Raw genomic sequence first — 25,254 nt, 5'->3', positions numbered from 1 at the left:
ACGTGCAAATTTGCCGTCACTTTTTCAAAAAATATTAAGTTTGGCCCTCGACTCCGTCCCAGAGTTTCATTTCGGCCCCGTGTGAGTTTGAGTTTGACACCCCTGTGCTAGACGCTACCATGGTGTTCAGTGGGCTGTTTGTGGTGGTGTGCTGGAATTGGTCCCATTGCCACAAAGTGCTGCGGCTTGAGAAGTTTCTGGGGGTGGATGTGGTGGTTTTCAAGGTGAGGTCTGGTTGTGGGATTAAGGGTGTGGTGTATGGCATTTCCAACAAGGTCTCTGAGTCGGAGGTGTTTGGTTCCCTGAGTGGGGCAGCGGTGGTGGCTGTTCGGTGTCTGGGGTTTAACGCACGTGGGTCCACTCCGCTGCTGATTACTTTCGACGCGGTGGAGCTCCCTGCTCATGTCCAGTTGGGCTTCCTAAGTTTCGCGGTGAGGGCATATGAGGAACCTCCTCTGAGGCGTTTTAGGTGTCAGGGATATGGTCAAGTGGCCGGTGCCTGTGTGGTAGGGGTGCATTGTTGGAGGTGTGGGGGTGACCATGACAGCAAGGTTTGTGACTTACCGCTCCGATGTTGTAACTGTGGTGGGAACCATCAAGCTGCTTATAGGGGCTGTGTGGTGTATGGGGCGGCGATGGAGGTGGGGAAGGTTCAGGCTGAGCATAAGGTGTTGTTTGTCTGAGGAGGTGCGTCGTATGGGCGTGCAGAGTAGTGGTGCATCCGGGCCTTGTAATGCGCCTTTGTCAACTGGTGGTGGGGATGAGGGGGCGGGTGTGGTGGTTGTGAGGGATAAGAGGACATTTTTAGCGTTTCTAGTTGAGGCCTTGTGGAGGGTGAAGAATGGAGCGTCCAACAAGTCCGATGTAGCGCGTGAGGTGACAGCAGTGGCGGGGGCCTTGTTGGGTTGTTCTGACATGTCCCCCGGGGAGGTTTGGGGGGTCAACATGTTTGCGGGGTGTTGGGGGTTCTGAGTCTGCTGTGGATTGAGGGACGCCCTTGGTGGTGGGTTTTGTTGGTGGTGGTTATGTGGGAACACAGGGTGGGATGGTTCATGTGCCTTTTGTGTGCAGTGGGTTGTGCTGGCTCGGTGTGTTGGCTGGTGTGGCAGCAATACGCCTTATGGGCGTCTAGCCTGCCTATTTTGAAAGAAGAAGAAGAGTAAAGAAGGAGCTGGAGAGAGGAGGCGCAGAGAGAGAGAGAGAGCTAGAGAAAAAAGGAATCAGTTGCTATGAGGAACTGCTGAGCTGGGAAAGGAGAAAGGACTGAGCTCTGACCAGAGGTCCCGAAGCTGATTAAGAGCTGAAGAGAGATGTAACAAGAGACCGGACTGAGAGGACACGCTGAGAGGTGTCAAGAGGAAGGAAAGCTGCTGTTTTTTAAGGTTGAAATACGAGTTTCCCGAGCGTTCTCCGTGTGAAGGGGTTCTACGCCCTTTTGCTGGGATCTGTGATGAGTACCACTGACTTTATCACCTAGTTGTCATCACTCCCTTCCCTCAGTTAGTCTCATTTTGGCTTAGAGCTCCTTTTGATATAATCCTCCGTTGTCTCCTTAAGTTTTAATACTCATTTTGAATATTCCTCCTTTGACTCCTTACATGTAAAGCTCCTTTTGATTTATTGTGTTATGCACATCCACTTCCTCATGAATGACTTCCTTTGTTGGTCTTAAAACCTTTGTATTAATTATAAATAGTAGTTGAGTGCCCACTGACCGCTAGCCTCTTAGTTCGCTGTCTTACTGCCAGCTGTTAGTGAGTGGGGCCTTAGAGAGTCACCCCAAAATTCCACCATCTCCGCTCCGGCACGAACTCCGCAGCAACATCGGTCCCGTTGTAGTCAATCAGAGCAATTCCACTACTGCGGCCGTGCTCCGGCAGTGCGGCGCCGTGCGCCGCCCTCTGTTCCGCCATCCGGCAAAAATAGAATCGATCCTATTTTTGCCGGACGCCGGAGCACCTCCGCAGTAAATGGACAGAAATCACAACGGCCCAACAGGAAAAGGAGCAAGCACAACTTCCGTTTTTCACAATAAATCGATAAACAAAAGGCGTTTTTTGTTTCATATGCACAGGTTTAACAACTTTTAACAACTATCAATGGCGGCTGAACTTTAAATGCACAAAAGTAAGCCATAAATACAGTTTCTACTATCAAAGTAGTCACACTTTGTTGATCCAAACACTGCTGATCTCTACACACAAATGATGGGCAGATTAAACAGTTCATGCCGATGCTTCTCCCACACAACGGGTGTTTGGATCTAACTTCCGCGTTTATTGCTCGGACGGTATCGCAAGATCCCGAAAATCCCGCGCATGCTTGTTTGCCCACCTCAGGTCTCCGCACCGGAGCGGAGCCGTTGTAGAGCGGGTACCGGTAAAAATTGAGCTCGGAAGTGAGCGGGGGCGGAGCGGAGACAGTGGAATTTTGGGGTCAGGCGGCAAGGCCGTTCGTGTGCTACCTGACCACATTTGTGATTTTACTCCCTAATAGGGTTAAAGTTTCCTTCAGTTTAGTTGTTTCAAGGAGACCATTTTCTTCCCCTAAGTGGGTATTTTTAGCTGAATTAGAGCATTAAATCCTCTCACCTTGTGTTTTGTGATTGTCCTACAGGCCTGCTGGATCACCCCACCTGTAGGCGCAGTCCCCAGAAGTTCCAAATAAAAATTATTTTTTATAATTTTAAGACTGAATCATCATGTTTATGTTGCAGGTCCACCACTCCTAGTGAGTCTGGCTCAGAACCCATAACAGTAGCAAAAAGCAGCTTCACCCTGTTTGGTTCTGACCCGGTTCTACCAGCTGACTGATTCCTAAGGATCTCAGAGCCCTGCTGGGCCTAGATACCTGAAGGAGAGCTGACAAGTATTCTGGCCGCATGCCATTGAGTGGTTTATAAAAGTACTTTGAAACTGATCCTGTAGTTTACTGGTAACCAGTGTAGAGATCTAAGAACAGGAGTGATGTGTTCGGTTCTCCTGGTTCTTGTTAAGACTCTAGCAGCAGCATTCTGAACAAGCTGCAGTTGCTTCACAGCTTTTTAGGAAGACCAGTTAGGAGAACATTGCAGTAGTCCAGCCTGCTGTAGATGAACACATGAATGAGTTTCTCTAGGTCTGGTCTGGACATGAGACCTCTGAGTCTTGATGTTTGATGCAGATGATGAAACGCTGATCTAGTTATAGCCTAATGTGACCAGTGGAGCTCAGGTCTGAATCAGTTATAACACCTAGATTTCTAACCTGGGCCTTTATTCCTCTGGAGCCGAGCTGAGCGGTAACATCCATCCTATCCTTCTGATTTCCAAAGACAACAACTTCAGTCTCGTCTTTGTTTAACTGGAGGAAGTTTGACTGCATCCAGTCCTTAACTTGCTCCAAATACTGACAGTGAGCCTAGGGGACCACAGTCACTAGGTGATAGAGCTAGGTAGATCTGGGTATCATCTGCATATGATGACACCTTCTCTGGATCCAGATGCCCTAATGAATTAAAGACCAGTGTCTAAACTTCCCTGATCTCCCAGTCCCAGGGCAGACACTACCACTAGGCCACTGAGAAGGTACATACACACCTACATGCATGCTTTTATACACATACCTGCGTAGCATTCCAAATGGCCAAGTATTTCATCAAACATGATCAGAAGTTAACCTTTTACTTACAGGCCAACTTCATACAGGCCACTCTGTCCCTATCCAGCTGTCTCCTTGAGATAAAATCATGGTTCTCTTCAAACTTCCTGAAACTCAACAGCAATAAAACTGAAATTCTACTCATTGGCAAACCCTCCCGGCTGAACATATCTCCCAGCATATCAATTAACATCGATAATTCCTCCATCCTTCCTTCCCCCCATGTAAAGTGTCTTGGAGTCATCCTTGACAGCACTCTATCATTCAAGGCCCACATAAACAGCATCATTCGCTCAGCCTACTTTCATTTACGCAATATCAACCGACTCCATCCCTCTCTCACTCCTCATGCTACAGCCATCCTCGTACACAGCCTAGTCACTTCTAGGACTGACTACTGTAACTCTCTCCTTTTTCGTCTCCCCCATAAATCCCTCCATCGGCTCCAACTCCTCCAAAATGCTGCTGCACGCATCATCACTCGTACCCCTATAGAGATCACATCAGCCCTGTTCTTCAGCGTCTCCGCTGGCTGCCTACTGAACACAGAATCTCATTCTAAATCCTGCTTCTCCACTGTCTCGCCCCTCCTTACCTCTCCGAGGTAATGCACCTACATGCATCTACATGCACCTACATACACCTACATGCATCTACATGCATCTATAATAATAATAATACATTGTATTTGTAAGCGCCTTTCAAGACTCTCAAAGTCGCTGAACATAAAAAAGAAACACAAGTAACACAACTTAAAAACAATACAAGCAAATTAAGTAGAGATAAGATCACTATACATTGAAAACAGAGCAGGCCACAAAAACATAGTTGAGAATCGGGTTAAGGAGAAGGGCAAGTAAAACAATGCATGAAATAAAAATGGAAAAGATCAAGTTGGGTGTGCACGTATGAATTGGTATGCTTTAAGAAGCAATGAAGCCAAATAATAATAATAATAATAATAATAATAATAATAATAATAATAATACATTTAATTTAAAAGTGCCTTTCAGAACACCCAAGGTCACTTGACAGAAAACACTTAATAAAATACAATAAAACAATAATAAAACACAAACAAGAAAAAATAACAAGGAGACAAACAGTTCAATAAAATTAGAGGTCATAGGCAGTTTTAAACATGTGTGTTTTGAGTTTTGATTTGAAAAGGGTAAAACTGTCGATGTTCCTGATGTCTGGGGGAAGTGAGTTCCAGAGTCGAGGAGCAGAGCGGCTGAAAGCTCTGCTCCCCATGGTAGCGAGATGGGCAGAAGGAACCGCAAGATGGATGGAAGAAGAAGATCTGAGTGAACGGGATGGGGTGTGAATACTTATAAGGTCTGAGATATATGGAGGAGAGAGGTTGTGGATGGCTTTGAAGGTATGGAGGAGAATTTTGAAGATGGACCTGAATTTAACTGGGAGCCAGTGAAGCTGCTGGAGAACCGGGGTGATGTGGTGAAAGGAAGGGGTTCTGGTGATAATACGGGCTGCTGAATTCTGGACCAGTTGCAGTTTATGAAGGAGTTTGTTGGGGAGACCATAAAGAAGTGAATTGCAATAGTCGATACGGGAGGTGACGAGGCTGTGGACGAGGGAGGTGACGAGGCTGTGGACGAGAATGGCGGCAGTGTGAGGGGTAAGGGAGGGGCGGAAATGGTTTATGGAACGTAGATGGACGTATGCTGACCGAATTATGTTATTAATGTGTGCATCTACATGCACCTACATGCACCTACATGCATCTACATGCACCTACATACACCTACATGCATCTACATGCACCTACATGCACCTACATGCGTCTACATGCACCTACATGCATCTACATGCACCTACATACACCTACATGCATCTACATGCACCTACATACACCTACATGCATCTACATGCATCTACATGCACCTACGTGCTCCTACATGCATCTACATGCACCTACATGCACCTACATGCATCTACATGCTCCTACATGCACCTACATGCATCTACATGCACCTACATACACCTACATGCATCTACATGCACCTACATACACCTACATGCATCTACATGCACCTACGTGCTCCTACATGCATCTACATGCTCCTACATGCACCTACATGCATCTACATGCACCTACATACACCTACATGCTCCTACATGCTCCTACATGCACCTACGTGCACCTACATGCTCCTACATGCATCTACATGAATCTACATGCATCTACAAGCACCTACATGCACCTACATGCTCCTACATGCACCTACGTGCACCTACATGCTCCTACATGCTCCTACATGCACCTACGTAAACCTACATGCTCCTACATACTCCTACATGTACCTACGTAAACCTACATGCTCCTACATGCACCTACATGCTCCTACATGCTCCTACATGCACCTACGTAAACCTACATGCTCCTACATGCACCTACATGCATCTACATGCATCTACATGCACCTACATGCACCTACATGCTCCTACATGCTCCTACATGCACCTACATGCATCTACATGCACCTACATGCATCTACATGCACCTACATGTATCTACGTGCACCTACATGCTCCTACATGCTCCTACATGCACCTACGTGCACCTACATGCTCCTACATGCATCTACATGCATCTACATGCATCTGCATGCACCTACATGCACCTACGTGCACCTACATGCTCCAACATGCTCCTACATGCACCTACGTAAACCTACATGCTCCTACATGCACCTACATGCATCTACATGCATCTACATGCACCTACATGCACCTACATGCTCCTACATGCACCTACGTGCACCTACATGCTCCTACATGCATCTACATGCATCTACATGCACCTACATGCACCTACATGCTCCTACATGCACCTACATGCATCTACATGCACCTACGTGCACCTACATGCACCTACATGCATCTACATGCATCTACATGCACCTACATGCACCTACATGCTCCTACATGCACCTACATGCATCTACATGCACCTACATGCACCTACATGCTCCTACATGCACCTACATCCATCTACATGCACCTACGTGCACCTACATGTATCTACGTGCACCTACGTGCACCTACATTCACCTACATGCACCTACATGCACCTACATGTATCTACATGCATCTACATGCACCTACGTGCACCTACATACACTTACATGCACCTACATGTATCTACATGTAATTACATGCACCTACATGCGCCTACATTCATCTACATGCACCTACATGCACCTACATGCTCCTATGTGCACCTACATACACCTACATGCATCTACATGCACCTACGTGCACCTACGTGCACCTACATGCACCTACGTGCACCTACATACACCTACATGCATCTACATGCACCTATTTGCACCTACATGCACCTACATGCATCTACATGCACCTACATGCACCTACATGCATCTACATGCATCTACATGCACCTGCGTGCACCTACGTGCATCTACATGCACCTATGTGCACCTACGTGCACCTACATGCACCTACGTGCACCTACATACACCTACATGCACCTACATGCACCTACATGCACCTACATGCATCTACATACACCTACATGCACCTACATGCACCTACATGCAACTACATACACCTACATGCACCTACATGCACATACATACACCTACATACACTTACATGCACCTACATGCACCTACATGCATCTACATGCATCTACATGCACCTGCATGCACCTACGTGCATCTACATGCACCTACGTGCACCTACATGCACCTACGTGCACCTACATACACCTACGTGCACCTACATGCACCTACATGCACCTACATACACCTACGTGCACCTACATGCACCTACGTGCACCTACATGCACCTACATGCACCTACATGCATCTACATGCACCTGCATGCTCCTACATGCACCTACGTGCATCTACGTGCACCTACGTGCATCTACATGCACCTATGTGCATCTACATGCACCTACATGCATCTACATGCACCTACATGTATCTACGTGCACCTACGTGCACCTTCATGCACCTACATGCACCTACGTGCACCTACATACACTTACATGCACTTACATGCATCTACATGTACCTACATGCACCTACATGCACTTACATGCATCTACATACACCTACATGCACCTACATGCACCTACATGCACCTACACACACCTACATACACCTACATGCACCTACGTGCACCTACATACACTTACATGCACCTACATGTATCTACATGCACTTACATGCATCTACATACACCTACATGCACCTACATGCACCTACATGCACCTACATGCACCTACACACACCTACATACACCTACATGCACCTACGTGCACCTTCATACACTTACATGCACCTACATGTATCTACATGCACCTACATGCACTTACATGCACCTACATACACCTACATGCACCTACATGCATCTACATGCACCTACATGCACTTACATGCATCTACATGCACCTACATACACCTACATACACCTACATGCACCTACATTTATCTACATGCGTCTACATGAACCTACATGCACCTACGTCCATCTACGTGCACCTACGTGCACCTACATGCACCTACATACACCTACATGCACCTACATGCACCTACATGCACCTACATACACCTACATGCACCTACATGCACCTACATACACCTACATGCACCTACATGCACCTACATGCACCTACATACAACTACATACACCTACATGCACCTACATGCACCTACATACACCTATATACATTTGACAACTGCTATAAAAAGGCCAGAACTGTTCCAGACTTGCTGGGCTTTATCACAAAGCTGTCCTAACCACATTCATGTGGTGGTTGGTTTAAATCATGTTAGCTCCGCCCACCTGCAGACAGTCGGGTCTGAATGAAAAATGTAAGCATAGCATAGCATAGTATAGCATAGCATAGTTTATTTATATAGCACGTTTAAAATGCAGCATGGGAGCTGCCTAAAGTGCTGCACAGGCTAAAACAAAACACAACCATTACAAGGAGCTAAAACAAAGGATAAAAATCTCAATCAAAAGCAGAGAAAACATGATGAATACTAAGAGCACATTAAAACTATGATACAAGAAAAACTAAAACGAGTAAGTGTCTAAAAGCCAAAGTGTAAAAGTGTGTCTTTAAACGAGAGGATGTAAGGTGGGATTTACACCAAACTTCACAGCAGACTTTGGTTCTCCCAAGAACAGCTCAAAGCTTTACTTTAAGTGAAGGTTGTGCCACCTAGCTGGAATGAAACTTCAACAGGAAACAAGGTCACAACCAGGCCAAACTTCCCGTGTTTTATCATCCAGCACCAGCAGACAGCTTCACGTGCTCAAATACTAAACTCCTTTTAACTCCTCCTCCTGAGACATGGTGTAATCTCTATGACACACGCATGATCTGTCTGCAGCGAGCTTCACATAAAGGACCTTCGTCGATCTTAACCTGTTATGGGAATCTGGGGTCATTTTGTAAAGCACTTTGAATCACACTTTGTTTGAAAAGCGCTTTAGAAATAAAATTTGATTGATTGATTGATTTAAACAGGTCATTTGGATTTTTGCCCCTATCATTTTATAAACCGCTGTATCTCCCTGATGCATAATCAAATGTAACCTGGGCTTACTCATGGATGACTGTTTAACCCACTGCTGTGGTAGATAAGAGACATCCTAACCCTAACCCCGCTCAGGAAGTGGCTACAGAGGTTTTTACCAAATGCAAAACAGCCCTAGTGGGAGTTGATTAAAGCATTACGGATTGTTTTATTGGGTCTCAGGTATTGCACCCCCTAGTGGCAACATGCAGAATTTATTGGCAGGCTCAAAGGAGATGCTGGGTAGGGGTACGGTGTGGCTGTCTCGCAGCATCTGCAGTCACAAGGGTTGAGGTGTTTGTGGTGAGGTGGCACGGAGATTTAAATATAGAGAAAGCAGAAATGTGACGCTAATTCATCATTTTTTTCTGTGAGAAGCCCCCAGCCAATCAGGGGGTGGGTGGGTGTGTCCAGAAACAACCTGGTTCTTTAAAACAACAGAGCCCTAAACAGCCCATTCTGGAAGGTTCTGAGTGTGTCTGTGAGTTCTCCTCACCCCACGTCCTGGTGAGTGGTTCCTCCAGGGCCACATGTTCCACCGTACAGCTGTAGATGTCTCCTAGCTTTGGGATGAAGACCAGTCTGGAGATCTGAGTGAAGCTTCCATCTTTGTTGGGATAGGGAACGTTGATGCTGGTTCCTTCAGTCACCTCCCGATTGTTCTTGGTCCAGCTGAGGTTGACCGGAGCAGGATAGAACCCAGAGGTCTGACACAGCAGAACGTTCTCCTGTCCTGGTTCCACGTCATCTCTGGGGTAGATGATCAGACTGGAGGGAGGATCTGGGGACGGATTTAGACACGTGAACAGAGAACATGCATGTGGAGGTTTACCTTTCAGGTAGCTGATCATGTCTAAGCCGTTTCCTTCAGCTTCCTGGAGAGTCACATGATGCTTCAGTAACAAGCCTCCTCAGCTGTTCCTGAGGTGTGACAGCCAGCAGGTAATGGCCACGCCCCCTTCATGTTGTTCATTCATGCTGATGATCTTTGAGGCTCATTTCTGGATGCCATATTTAAAAGGATATTTATACGTGCCCATTGTTTCGTTCTTTCCTAGTTTAGCAAAGATTAGTTTTTACCTTTTATGCTGGCAATTTTCAGCTAACACTGTAGCCTTCCTCAGAGCACTGCTGATGCTGGTGACGTCACCTCTTTCTCCGTTTATTTGACGTGACGCCAACAGCATCTGAGACCTACACTTCCATGGATCCCTCTTAATGTCACGCCCCCACTCCAGCCATGCCCCGTTTCCCCTGCAACCACAACCAGCTCATCATCAACCTCATCCGACCCACCTGTCTGGCATTAACTCATCAGCTCCACCTGCAACACTCTCCATGGAACACCAGGACCAACACCAAGCCAGTGCCAGATTATTGGAAGCTCAAACCAGTAAATTCTCCAGCACTCCAACCTCTGCCTGTACCACTGATCCTGACCTCGTTTCTGTTCCTCAACCATCCCACGTACCTGCTCCCTGCCTGGATTGTTTTCTCTGCCTCTGACCACCTGGATTCTCGACCTCGGACCATTCTCTGGATTCTGCCTCCTGCCTGCCCCTTGTAGCGTTCACGGATCTCTCTGGTTTTGGCCCATGCTTCCTCCTGACCCTGCCTCAGCCTCGCCCACCTCTGGTAACACCTAGTTGTGGTTTCCTTGTAATAAAGACATTATTACTGTGTCTTGGTGTCCTCACGGGTCCTCAAGTTCTGTTCACAACACTTACATAAAACCTTGCACGGATACAGTTACAACAACAAAGCAAGTCTGCATCTTCCTTAACAGCCATGGATGACCAAAGATGTCAGGCTCAATCAATCAATCAATCAATCAATCAATCAATCAATCAATCAATCAAAGCTTTATTTATAAAGCGCCTTCCGCAACCCTGTCAGGAAGCCCAAAGCGCTGAACATGGTACAGTTGTAAGTAATTATACTGAATAAATCAACAATAAAAGAAATTCAAATTACACAATACAAATTACAAAATACAAAATGGAAATTATAAGATAGATGAAACATTCCGGTAAAGGACAAATGTGTGAAACACAATTGGATTGAGTGGATGGATTGAGTGTACCAATGAAAACTGTGAAATGGATTCAACATAATAGAGGGTCAAAATCAAACATGTTCTGGAAACGCAAAGCGGAGGAGGTGTGTTTTTAGGTGGTTCTTAAAGACTGGCAGAGAAGGGGACAGCCTAACTGAGGGTGGCAACTGGTTCCAGAGTAACGGTGCTAGGACTGAGAAAGCCCGGTCCCCACGGGTACGACACCTAGACCGAGGGACAGCGAGCAGGCCTTGGTCAGAGGAGCGCAGAGCACGTGATGGGGAGTGTCTGTTCAGGAGTGTGGCCAGATAGGGGGGAACACCACCCTGGAAGAAATGATAAACAAAGACGAGTATTTTGAATTGTGAGCGATAACAAACCGGAAGCCAATGCAGGGAGGCCAGAACTGGACTGATGTGGTCCCGTTTCCTGGTCCCAGTCAGGAACCTGGCAGCGCTGTTCTGCACAACCTGTAGGCGATGCAGTGTTGACTGACACAACCCTGCATAGAGAGAGTTGCAGTAGTCAAGCCTAGAAATAACAAAGGCATGCAGTACCCGCTCCAGGTGGGCTCTCGACAGCATATGCTTGATTTTAGCAAGGCGTCTCAAGTGAAAGAAACTGGACCGGATCACAGAGTTGATGTGAGCATCAAATTTAAGTCCTACATCAAGTTTCACCCCCAAACTGGTAACAACTGGTTTTGAGTACGGAGAAAGAGGGCCAAGATCAGCATAACGATCCACATTCCTGCTGTTGGGGTGAAAAACAATAAGCTCTGTCTTTCCCTCATTCAGATGTAGATAGTTGGACATTAGCCAAGACTTCACCTCATTAATACAGGACACAAAGGACTGGATAGAGTGACCTTTCTCCTGACACAATGGAGAGTAAATCTGGCAATCGTCAGCATAGAGATGGAATGATAGGCCATGTTTACGAAAGATTGACCCCAGAGGTAGCAGATAAATGGCAAACAAAAGTGGACCAAGGATCGACCCCTGCGGGACCCCCCACCGGAGCCCCTCCCAAGAAGAAAAAACATCACCCAGTATAACACAGAATGTCCTGTTTTGGAGATACGATCTAAACCAGTCCAGAGCTGACCCTTTGATCCCAACCCATCGTTCCAAGCGATCGAGTAGAATCGCGTGGTCAACTGTGTCGAAGGCTGCTGTTAGGTCTAATAACAGAAGCAGCACAGATGTTCCCTGATCTAGTGAAAGATAGATATCATTTAGGACCCTCAGTAGAGCAGACTCTGTGCTATGGCCAGACCTGAACCCTGATTGGAAAACCTCAAACAGATCAGAGTCAGCTAAATGTGAGACCAGCTGCTGATAAACGACTTTCTCAAGCAGTTTAGATGTAAAGGCAGGGTAGAGATAGGCCTGTAATTTTCTATCACAGAGACATCAGCACCAGGTTTCTTCAGGGTTGGCTGAATAACTGCTGCTTTCAAAGCAGCTGGGACCACACCTGTGCTGAGGCTCCCATTGATAATCTGACCAAGTGAAGGGCCAAGGCACGGAAAGGCAGCCTTCCAGAGACGAGGCGGTAGAACATCAAGTGGAGAGCCAGATGGCTTCTGCCTCGCAACTAGCTTACTCAGCTCAGAGTATGAAACTGTATTGAGGGAGCTCAGGGTGGGTGGTGATGGAGGAACTGGAACAGGGTCAACAGAGTTACCAGAAATGACTGCTCTAATGCCCGACACTTTATCAACAAAGAATCTGGGAAAAGCTTCAGAGTTTCCAGCAGCTGTAGGAGACATGGAGCTAGGCTCCTGATACACCAGAACTGAGTTTAGTGTTTTGAAGAGAATCTTAGGATTATTGGAGTTTGTCTCAATGATGTCTGCAAAATAGGCCATTCTGGCAGCCCTCACAGCATCCTGATAAGCAACCAGAGATGCTCTGAACAACTCACGCGAGACCTGTAGGCCATCCTTTTTCCACTTTCTCTCAGAGGATCTACACGCCCGCCTACAAGCCCGTGTGACATCAGAGAGCCAAGGCTCCCTCCTAGGTCGAGACTTGCAAAGCTTGAGAGGGGCAACCACGTCCAGCACCTGATTACAAAGTACATCAAAGTGTTGTGAATAGTGATCAACGTTAGATGGATCTGGGTTAAAGGTCTCTAACCTTACAGACATACAGTCCACAAACTTTGAAATAGTTTCTGCATCCAGGGCTCTGAACCTAGTAGCTGGAGCTTCACACACAGGGACAGGACATGGCAACGTAACATCACAGAGTATAGGAGAGTGGTCAGAGAACACAGGAGGCAAAGTCACAAGGTTCATGATGGGTAGACCATAAGAGAGAACCAGGTCCAGGATGTGACCCCTGGCATGAGTTGGGGATGATACCCATTGAGTTAGATTGAATGAATCTAGCAAATTCAAAAAACCTTTAGCAAGCACATTATCAGGACAGCAGATATGGATGTTAAAATCACCAAAAAATAGGACATAATCATATTTTAGGATGCAGTCTGCCACAAGATCACAGAAATCATTAAGGAAGTTAGAGTCAGTCTTTGGAGGGAGATAAATCAGCACGACGAGCAGGCGGGGGGAGATGCACAGCTCAAATAAGCACAGTTCAAGGGAAGAAAATGACATGGTGGGTGTAAGCTGTTTACAAGGAAAGCTGGATTTAAAAACAACAACCAGCCCTCCACCTCTGCCCCGTGGTCTGGGGGTATTAAAACACGAGCAGCCAGGTGGTATGAGCTCGAGTAGGGAACTTGTGTCGCCAAACGGGATCCAGGACTCACAGATGCAGAGAAAACCCAGGTCATGCTGAATAAAAAAGTCACGAAGAATAAAAGTTTTGTTCAGCACAGACCTGGCATTGACCAAACCAAACCGGGTCTGCAGCGGGGCTGCAGCAAAGAGATCGCGCACGGACCCAGTCCCCTCTAACTCTGTGCCCGTAACCGAGCGCAGATTCTCCCAGCAAACCCCAGTCTGGCGAGATCTTCGAGCCGATCGGCCGTGGCGCGGTGCCGATACACCATCAGAGCCGGCCGAGTTCCCTGGGCAGGGCGCCGAGTAATCCAGGAGACATCTCGGAACCATCGGGTCAGAAGCTGGGCCGGATCGGGCCAGCCGCTTGTTCAGGGATCCAGGCCGACGTCTCACGCGCCGGCTACCTCTCTTTCCTCGTCTTCTCCGATGCTTCCTTCTCGAGCTGGGGCGGACAGAGGGCCGACACATCACGGCTTGGGTGGAGAGAGCACGCGGGCAGTTCAACCAGCAGCATCGTCCGTGAGGTTCATAGCTCGCACAGCCCGGTTCCCAGCGCGCGCTGCCGGCGACATCAACGGAAGGACGAAGCTTCGGCAGCGCAGCTCGATCAAATGTCAGCAGAGGATCCACACCATTCAAAAAAGGGATCAGCGACAAGAAAAGTGCATAAAAGCCAATAAAACGCCAATAAAAACCGATAAAATGCAAGGCATCAGTGCGTAAAGAGGACGAGCAGCTCGCAGCGTGACCGTGCGCAAGCGCCATCTTACTCTCATATCTGGTTCTCAAGCTTTATCTATTTATCTATTTATTTATTTATTTATTATTTTATTTATCTATTTATCATATCTGGTTCCCGAGCTTTGTCTCGGGCTCCTGCTCAAGGCCCGAGACAAAGCTTTCAGGTGTGGTGATGCTCAACAATACATCACTGCCAGGTCAGAGCTGAAGATTCAGAGCCACTTTGACAGCTCAGACCCAAAATGAACATGGCTGGGGATACGGCACATCACAAATCAGATCAGCACCAACTCACCATCCAACAAGGCCAGACTGGCTGAAGAGCTCAACAGATTATTTGGCCGTCATGAGGTGAGGTGAGGACTGCTGGTAGAGGTGGTTGTGATGACCAGCCGACCAGCTTCTGACAATCCAAACAAATATAACCAAATATTTTGGACATCGAACCACTTGTTGAATTTTATTGGATACATCTTTAAGTGATGTTTAAGACTTTGGGACTATTTTATTTATACTTTTGCTGTGGAGCACCTTTTGCCTTCTGAGGCCTACTGGATGGTAAGGAAATCCATTCCTGCTAATCTGTCAATGGCTAAGAAAATGGAAAAAGATTTGGATGAAGTCAAGAAGTCACTAAACTTTATGTCAGGTGAACTAACTAAAGTGGTGACACAACAAAGTGATTTGATGAAACTTATAGTTGAAGTACAAAATCTGAGGGAAATGATTAAAGAGAAAGATAAGAAGATTGAAGAGCTTGAAAACAGAGTGGAGCAGCTGGAGCAACATGCAAGAATGGAGGAGGTGGTGATTTCAGGCCTGGATACTACACATCGTACGTATGCACGGGCAGCTTCTGGAGGAAATGCTGGAGAGGATGCGCCAGCAGAAGAACTGTTGTCACTGGAGAAACAAGTTATTCAGTTCTTTGGAAGTAAGGGCATTTCTATTGACAGCACCACGACAGCTGCATGCTACACAATTCCTAAAAAACAGGAAAAAAAGCAAAAAACTATAATTCAGTTTGTGAGCAGGAAACATAAAGTTGACTTGTTAAAGGTCGTAAAGAAGCTTAAGGGCACAGGAGTGTATGTAAACGAGCACCTGACAAAGAAGAATGCAGAGATTGCCTGGCAAGCAAGAATTCTGAAGAAGGAGAGGAAAATACAGGATACCTGGATAAGGAACTGTACAGTAATGATCAAGCTTAATGGACCACCAGAACAGGCTAAGGTGGTGAGCATCAGGAGCCTCTCTGAACTGGAAAAACTTAAATGATGAGAAGAAGATGGTATTTAGTTCATGGACAAAGCAGACTACAAGAAATCAGGAAATAATAGATTTTTTAGGTTTGTCAGTGATGTAGCTCATAAATCAAATCTGATCGATAATGGAGTTGACTCAGAAATTAATGGTTGCAGCAACACCCACCTGGACTGTGAATATTATATTGTAGAGGACTTCAAAGTGTAACCCTAACCCTAACTGCAAAATAAAAATAAAAAATAAAAAAAAAAACGTGTGTAACACTAACATGTGTTAGTTGTAACGGGATGACTCGAGCTGGGCGAGAGTTTGGATGTGGCGTGGCTTTTAACCCAAGCGCGGAGTGACTGACGCCGGGTTGAATGGACACGCTGTTTAATCTGGGAGCCGGGTGCACAGCTGTATGGTGACACAGCTGAACACGGCGACTCCTGGTCTGAGGCTGATCCTTAAGAACAGGCAGGATTCTGAGATCTGGCTGGTCTGATCTGAACAGGCTTGGTGATCTGAGCTGATCTGGTTTGGACTCTAGGTTAGGTTCGGTTAGAACGATGACTGAGTGAGTCGGCGTTGTGCGGCACTTCCTTATATAGATTTGGCGGGTGACGTGAAACGGAAGACTGGCGCTGGGGATGTTGGGTAATGGAGTCTGAGCGGCTCTGCGGTGCCTCCCTAGAGGTTGACGGCTGAGAGGGAGGTTGTGTGACAGGACCCCCCACCCGAGGGACGGCCCCAGAAGTCCCAGAGCGAAGAGCCCAGAAGTCCGTTATGAGAGAGGGGTCCAAGATGACCCTCGACGGTTCCCATGAGCACTCCTCCGGTCCGTAATCCGCCCAGTCCACCAGGTATTGCCATCCCCTGCCACGGCGACGAGCATCCAGCAGGCGGCGCACAGCATAAACACCATCACCGCTTACCCCACGAGGCGGTGGAGCGGGCTCGGGGGGTGGTGGGGGGGGGTGGGGGCAGCGAGAGGAGAGGTCCTGACCGGTCTCAGCTGGGAAACGTGGAAGACGGGGTGAACCTTGAGAGACTTGGGCAGGCGGATGCGGTAAACCACGGGGTTAATGACCTTCTCCACTGGGTAAGGACCCAGAAACTGTGGGCTGAGTTTCTTGGAGCCAGCGAGCAGACGCATGTTACGAGTAGACACCCACACGTTATTGCCCGGCTGAAAGGTCGGTCCTGGTGAGGGAACAGAGGGGGCTGGTAACCATTACACAGCTCGAACGGGGAAAGCCCAGTAGCCGAGGAGACGTGGAGGTTATGGGACATCTCCGCCCACAAGAGATGCTTTGGCCATGTGGTTGGTTGGGAAGAGGCGAAGCAGCGTAGGTACCGCCCGAGCTGCTGGTTGGCGCATTCAGTCTGTCCATTGGTCTGGGGATGGTAGCCAGATGAGAGGCTGCTACTGGCACCGACCAGCCGGCAGAAGGCTTTCCAGAACCTGGACATGAATTGGGGCCCTCTATCCAAGACAATGTCCTGAGGGAACCCATGGAGACGGACCACCTGCTCCAGAAGGACCTCGGCCGTCTGCTTGGCGGTGGGTAGGCCGGGAAGAGCCACCAGGTGGACCGCCTTGGAAAACCTGTCCACGATGGTCAGGACGGTGTCGAGCTGGTTGACGGGAGGCAACCCCGTAACGAAGTCCAGGTCTATGTGGGACCAGGGTCTGTGTGGGACAGGAAGAGGGTGGAGTTCGCCAGCCGGGGGTTGGTTCGGAGTCTTGGAACGGGCGCAGGTGGAACATGCAGCCACGTATTCATGGACATCCTTAGCCATGGAGGGCTACCACAGGGCCTGTCGTAGGAACTGGAGGGTGCGGGTCTCCCCCTGGTGACCAGCCAAACGGGAAGCATGTCCCCATGCTAGGGCCTCAGACCGGCAGGTGGATGGCACATACAGTCGGTTGGAGGGTGTGTCAGCCGGTGCGGGCTCGGTGGGCAGAGCAGCTCGGATGGCGTCCTCCACTGGCCAGTGAAGGGCTGCAACGAATCTCTGGGCAGGTACAATGGGCGGTGGTTCCTTGACAGGTGCAGATTGGGCGTGACGGCGTGAAAGGGTGTCCGCCTTCAGATTCTTAGAACCAGGGCGATAGGCCAGATGAAAGTGGTAAGATTCGAAGAACAGAGGCCACCGGGCTTGACGGGGGTTGAGTTGGCGAGCATTCTGGATATGAATTAGGTTTTGGTGGTCTGTCCATATGGTAAATGGGTCCTGGGCGCCCAATAGCCACTGTCTCCACTCCTCCAGTGCCCATTTAATAGCCAGGAGCTCCCTGTCCCCCACCCCGTAATTCCTCTGGGTCGGTGTGAATTTCCTGGAGAAATAGGCACAGGGGTGGAGTTTGGAGTCCGGGCCGTGTTGAGATAAGACCGCCCCGCACCCACCTCGGACGCATCCACTTCCACGATGAAAGGTTTTGTTGTGTCCGGATGAACGAGGAGGGAAGCGGTCGTGAAATGGTGCACCAGGGTGCGGAAAGCCTGCGTGGCCTCAGGAGTGAAACGGAAAGGGTGAGTCTGGTTGGATGACTTGGTTAGGACAGTGAGAGGAGTGGCGATGGAACTGAAACCGCGAATAAAGCGGCGGTAAAAGTTTGCGAATCCAAGGAAGCTCTGGAGCTGTTTTAGGGACGTGGGTTGCGGCCATTGGGCGACAGCCTGGACCTTCTGGAGGTCCATTGAAAACCCTCTTGATGACACAACGAAACCCAGGAAGGAGATTGTCTCCTGATGGAAGGCACATTTCTCCAGTTTACAGTAGAGTCCATTCTCCAGCAGCCGGTAAAGAACGGCTCGCACGTGTGTGATGTGTTCATCCAGGGTTCGGGAGTAGATCAGGATGTCGTCAAGGTAAACGAACACCCACCGGCCCAGCATGTCCCTCAGGACATCCGTGATTAGCCATTGGAAAACCGCGGGGCTGTTACACAAGCCAAAGGGCATGACCAGGTACTCCCAGTGGCCTGTCGGGGTGATGAAGGCGGTTTTCCACTCCTCGCCTTGTTTTATCCTGACCAAGTTGTAGGCGCTGCGCAGGTCCAACTTGGTGAATATGGTGGATTGGGACACTACATCCAGGGCAGTGGACATCAAGGACAAAGGGTGACGGTCGCGGACCGTGATCTTATTCAGACCCCGATAGTCGATTTCAGGGTCGAAGGCCCCCCTCCTTCTTTTTTACAAAGAAGAACCCCGCAGCTCCTGGCGAGGTGGAGGGTCGGATAAACCCCTGTTGGAGAGCCTCCATCATGTACGCCTCCACGGCCTGGGTCTCAGCTGGGGATAAGGAGTACAGGCGACCCTGGGGTGGAACTGTGCCAGACTGGAGCTTTATTTCCAGGTCATATGGTCAGTGAGGAGGCAGGGTGGTGGTAGGTGTCTTTGAGAAGACCCGGGCCAGGTCATGGTAGCAGGAGGGGATCTGAGAGACATCGACATCTGGGGGTTCAGGTTCAGAGTCAGGTTGAGGAGGTACATGGGAATGACAAGCCACTCCCCAGGTAAGCAACCGCCCAGTGGATCAGGAGATCTGGGGGTTATGACGTAGGAACCAGGAGTGGCCTAGGATCAGCGGGGATAAAGGGGCTGTGATAATCAGGAACCGGAGGGTCTCGGAATGGGGAGGTACATCCATACGGAGGTCCACCGTCTCCTGGTGGATGGGATAGGGCTGGAGAGGAGTACCATCCACAGAGGTAACGGGAATGGTTCGGTGGAGAGCGGACAGGGGAATGTGTAGGCGGGTCACCAGATCCTTATCCATGAAACAATCCGCCACTCCAGAATCCAAAAGTGCCTCCAGCTCAACGGGCCCCTGGGCGAGATGAAGGGTCACTGGGAGCATGGTACGGGTCGAGGGGGTTCCGGACGACCCAAGTAGGACCCCTCTGCTGCTGCCTACTTTGAGACGGCGTTTCCCGGCCGGGAAGGACAAGAAAAGCGCCGATGGCCCGGTGCACCGCAATAGGCGCATAACCCCTCCTTATAGCGCCTCTCCCTCTCCTCTGGGTTTAGGTGTCCCAGCTGCATGGGCTCATCGGTGAGTGGGCTGGCTGAGCAGGACCGATCATTGGTTGCCGCAGGCTCAGCAGGTCGGCGAGTAAAGAGGCGTAAATCCATTTGGAGAGCGAGGTCGGCTGCCTCGTCCAGGGTCCCGGGGGTCTCCCGTCCGATCATCCTGTCTCTGATGCGAGATGAGAGCCCCTCCAGGTAGATCGCTTTTAGCGCGTCGTCTCCCCATCTCAGCTTGGCCGCCTTGGTCCGGAACCGAGACGTGTACTGCGCTACCATCTGGTTTCCTTGCTGGAGCTGGAGGAGTTGCATCTCCATTGACGTCTCGCCACTGGGGGGAACGAAAACCCTCCTGAGTTTGTTCACGAACATATCATAGTCATTGCAGACTTCCGATTTCTTATTGTACATGGCTGCTGCCCACTTCTGAGCTCGGCCGGTGAGGAGGGAGACCAGCATCGCCACCTGGGAGCGGGGTGTGGCATATCGGTGTGGCTGACATTCGAACGTCATGGCTAACATGGCTAACAGTCCTTCAGGTGAGCCATGCGTTCCATCCCATTTCTCCGGGAGGCTGAATATGGGTTGGTCTCGGTCTCTGGAGGTCTGCTGCTGCGCAGCAGCAGAGAGTTGGAGAACCACCGTGGCGATGGAATCCACCTTGGCAGCTAGGCATTCCACCGTGACTTCCATCTGGTTAACCTGAGCACGCAGGTTATCAAACCCCGCTGGGTTAACAGTGAACTCAGTCATCCTGTAACGGGGTGACTCGAGCTGGGCAAGAGTTTGGATGTGGCGTGGCTTTTAACCCAAGCGCGGAGTGACTGACGCCAGGTTGAATGGACACGCGGTTTAATCTGGGAGCCGGGTGCGCAGCTGTACGGTGACACAGCTGAACACGGCGACTCCTGGTCTGAGGCTGATCCTTAAGAACAGGCAGGATTCTGAGATCTGGCTGGTCTGATCTGAACAGGCTTGGTGATCTGAGCTGATCTGGTTTGGACTCTAGGTTAGGTTCGGTTAGAACGATGACTGAGTGAGTCGGCGTTGTGCGGCACTTCCTTATATAGATTTGGCGGGTGATGTGAAACGGAAGCCTGGAGCTGGGGATGTTGGGTAATGGAGTCTGAGCGGCTCTGCGGTGCCTCCCTAGAGGAGGTTGACGGCTGAGAGGGAGGTTGTGTGACATTAGTTAAGTAGTCACTGTGACTTTTGCTAACTTTCAGAACACTTATTTCCTATGAATGCTTGGTGTTGCTCAGAAAAGGTTTGAAATATTTTTCAAGAACGTTCTATGGAAATAGTACACTTCGGCAGTTGTATGGTCCTGAAACCACATTATTATTTGCACTTTACCTAATACATCCAGCCTACTTTAAGTTACTGGCATTGAAGTTGAGCATTGCTCATAGATTTAATTTTTTTACCAGGTGTTATTTTTTTATTTATTTGTATTTGAAATCATTCACTGGCCTGAATTGATTGTTTGAGTGTTTACAAATTATATTGTGTTTGAGTTTGAATTATATTTTGTACGTTAATGTAGATTCTCAGTCACCTAGGACATGATGATCTTGAAATTTAAAATGAAAGCAACTGTACTTTTTTCTTGAAGTCCAGTTTCTTAACTCTTAAAGAGCAAGTCACCCCCTACCAGAGTCTTACTCCAGTCCCACCTCGTGTTTGAAAAATGCAACAAATGCTGTTGCTTGGCAGACGAGAGGGCAGAGCCCCTAACAAATACACACACATACAGGCTCACAACAAATTTGTGACATCATATGGTACCAGCTAAGCCACAGGGTACCTCTTAGCCATTGACAATGTCAGGTTTAAATTCAAATGCAGTGCAGAGTTTTTACCTGAAGAGGGTGCAACACTAACAGTTTTAGGCAGAAAATTTTATTCTTAACTAATATGTTCTAAAGTGCCAAATTATTGACGACACATGTCTACTGCACGATTAGACACTCATTTATATGATTTATCAGCAAAAAATGTTGATTTGGGGGTGGCTTGCTCTTTAAATCTCAAGATTACATTTTGTACAGCTTTTTTAAGAATATATTTTAAATAAGTAACAAAAAAGTTACTTTTAAGAGTAACTCATTTCTTTTTGATGTGAGTAATCAGTAAAGTAACTAAGTTACTTTTTGAATGAAGTAATTAGTAACTGTAACTAATTACTCTTTTCAGTAACCAGCACAACACTGATGAAGATACACAGTAAATTTAGTTAACAGCAAAGATGTTTGCTTCAGTTTAATTATCAGCTTATAAAACTACAAGGACGATGTTAAAATACAAACAGTTGTTTGTTATTTATCGTGATATTTATCAAATATGGTTATATATTGAGAAAAATATATATTTAATTATAAAAGAGAATTAAAATAATAAACACTCAAAACTATCAAAAACTGGTACCGTTAAGTACCGGTATCGATTCGTAGGTACCGGGAATTAGTACCAGATCGATTCAAATGTCAAAGGTACCCATCCCTATGACTATTTAGACAATCTAATGATTATTTTTCTATTGCACAGTTAATATAAACCAAAAAATCTCTAATAAATTCCTCAAAAAAGTGATAAGTTGTTACTGTAAGAGAATAAACACTACAGGCCTTCCATTTTGTATAACACTGCTTTTATTGTGTTGGTTGGTTATGTTCTGGTGACGTGTAGAACTTGGGAGTGCAGGCTGCTGCCTGAGAGGTGGTTGGAGACGGAGTGTCTCCATGCTGCTTTGTTTTGGTCACTTATGAGCGTGAGGCGAGTGGTGTTACGACTCTTCCTGGGGAGTTTGGCTCGTGTGCAAAAGGGAAGGGACAATAACGAGATTTAAAAGTTAAAATGATGATCAGGTTTATTTACAACTACAAAAATAAATAAATCTTTCCATCCACAGGTTGGGAATAATAAAACTAATTCTGCCTGTGGGGAATTAAAACAAAAGTACAAATAAGTAGGGATGTCCCACTGGGCAAAGATTACTGGGTTCTGGACCAAAATAAGAAGCTCCAAAGGTCCAAACTCTAAACTGGGTGGTTAAACCAAACTCAAGGTGACATTTGTAGCATAATGGTTTATGCTCTTTTATGAAAGAGGAACCATTCTACATATAAATTTGTGATATTAATTTTATTAAATTAATAACCAAATTGTATAGTTTTAAGAAGACTCAAAGGTTGTTTTCATCGATAAACTGACGATAATATCCGTGGGTCTGTGTTTCAGTTCAATGAAGAAACAAGTTTGAAAGTTAAAAGTTTTAATTCTTCAAATTAAACTAATGATTTTTGAAATGACAAACATGGAAATGACAATCAACATTGGCAACTTTGTGGAACAATCTTTAACAGTTGATATGCTTGCACAAATAGACCTTGTGGTGAATGTGTGAAGATTGAACATGAGGTGAGCTGAGTGCGTGTGTGCATCTGATTTTGCTTCAGGAAGAAACAGGTGTCTGAGTGAAAAGTGATGTTTTGGATAAACTTAGGTCTTATTGAAAAAGATGCATCAAACGTTATCTGCCGTGGACTGCCTCACCTAAAGTCGGACCCTCTTTTAGATCCGGGACGCCAGAGGATGGTGATGGTTCATCCAGGTGACACCAGCGGCTGGCAGAGGAGACGGAGATGTCCGCGACCCGGTCCAGAGATGCCCGCGGTACACGTTGATGGAAAAACATTTGCAGATGCGTTTTCTTAAGCTTAGTTTACTCAGAAATCAAAGGACTCGGGGTGAGTCCGCGTTAGTTGCTGCAATTCAGCTATTCCTAGGAATAGCATGGGGGGGGGGGGGGGGGGGGGGTGAGCCGATCGGCTCTGTCCCCCCTTTTGTGTTTATTCAGGTCTTCTTTCTTTCGTTGTCAAGCACGAACTGAATCAAGACTGAAAAACTTACCAAAAGCCTTTCTCTTCTCAAAGCAAAACGTGTGCGTCAGCAAATGTGTTTTGGAGTTTACTGTGAGGGCAGATGTGTGTGTGTGTGTGTGAGTGTGTGAAGGTCACCACTAAAACATCTTCAGAACATTATTTAATTAAGCAGTGATTCATTAGTTATTATGATTACCCAAAGCATAATAATCATTCATTTGATTAAAACACATTTATAATGAGCAAAGTGATAATACTGATTCTTTTAACAACTTAAAATAAAGGAAAGGAAGTTTGTTATGTTATGACTAGCTTTTCCATGGGAACACATCTTCTGGCCCTGCAGGTGTTCAGATGTTATGGTTTCTCCCAGACTCGCTGGTGTTCAGGTCTTAATCTGTGGGTGAAAGTTCTCAGCGACCCAGCCGAGTCAAATGACCTTTGGCACAGAAAACCCATATTTCCTCACGTTACATATTTTAAACTAAACCGAAAACCCACAACACTCTAAATGTAATAAAAGGGAGATCTACGCCACAAAAAAGATTAACTCTGAACCAAAACGTAACAGCGTATCCCAAAGCAAGAAGCTGTTAGCGAAGATGCTAACAGTAGCTTTACCAACATTAAGTTCAAGTTACCAAGTTTAAATAAACCAAAAACACCCAGCAGCAAACAGACCAGCACGGAGGAGAGACTGCTACCACCAAAACAGCTCTCCTCATGTCTGAAAGAAGCTCCTTTATGAAGGGAGAAACGCTCCCGGTGATGTTCTACATCTGCGATAGAGACGGAGCAGCGCATCTGACCCCGGAAGTTGTTGTCCATTACCGGGAGACGAAGGCGGGCAAGACAGGAAAGGAATATCGTAGCGGATGGACATTGTTCCAGGTCTTCGGTATTTGGTGGAGATGTTAGTGAAGGCGGAGAAGAGGGCGAACTAGAGGAAAAACAGACAGATTCCTCCTCTATTTACAAACTCCTGGGGATGCAACAAGTGGGCATGCTGCGTCGACTACCGGATCTGACGTCGACAAATTTTCAGAATCGAGCCGTCGATGTCATCGAGGCTTTGCTACAGCCCTACCGGTCACACCCACCCAAAATCAAGTCTGTGAAGTAGGATGGTGAGGTCTACCGTGTCGAATGCTGCAGTCAGGTGGAGTAAGAGTAACAGCACATGGGAGCCAGAGTCAGTTAGAATCAAGATGTCATTGAGTACCCTAATGTATGCAGACTCTGTGCTGTAATTACGTCTAAAACCTGATTGGAATGGGTCAAGAAGCCCATTGTCATCTAGGTGAGAAGTAAGC

At 47.5% G+C, this 25,254-nt stretch overlaps 1 protein-coding gene across 1 annotated transcript in view; it reads right to left on the bottom strand.

Annotated features, from left to right (window-relative positions):
- The window catches only part of si:busm1-48c11.3 (mamu class II histocompatibility antigen, DR alpha chain), a 45,243-nt gene that overhangs the window by 2,846 nt on the left and 17,143 nt on the right, over positions 1–25,254 (bottom strand). The window contains exon 3 of the mRNA XM_054737650.2: positions 9,717–10,001. Coding sequence (XP_054593625.2) covers positions 9,717–10,001 — 285 coding nt within the window. The remainder of the gene's footprint in view (positions 1–9,716; positions 10,002–25,254) is intronic.

This window comes from Nothobranchius furzeri, chromosome 2 (genome assembly GCF_043380555.1).
Source record: "Nothobranchius furzeri strain GRZ-AD chromosome 2, NfurGRZ-RIMD1, whole genome shotgun sequence".
Classification (NCBI taxonomy): Eukaryota; Metazoa; Chordata; class Actinopteri; order Cyprinodontiformes; family Nothobranchiidae; genus Nothobranchius; species Nothobranchius furzeri.
This window is presented reverse-complemented; position numbering and strand designations above follow the sequence as displayed.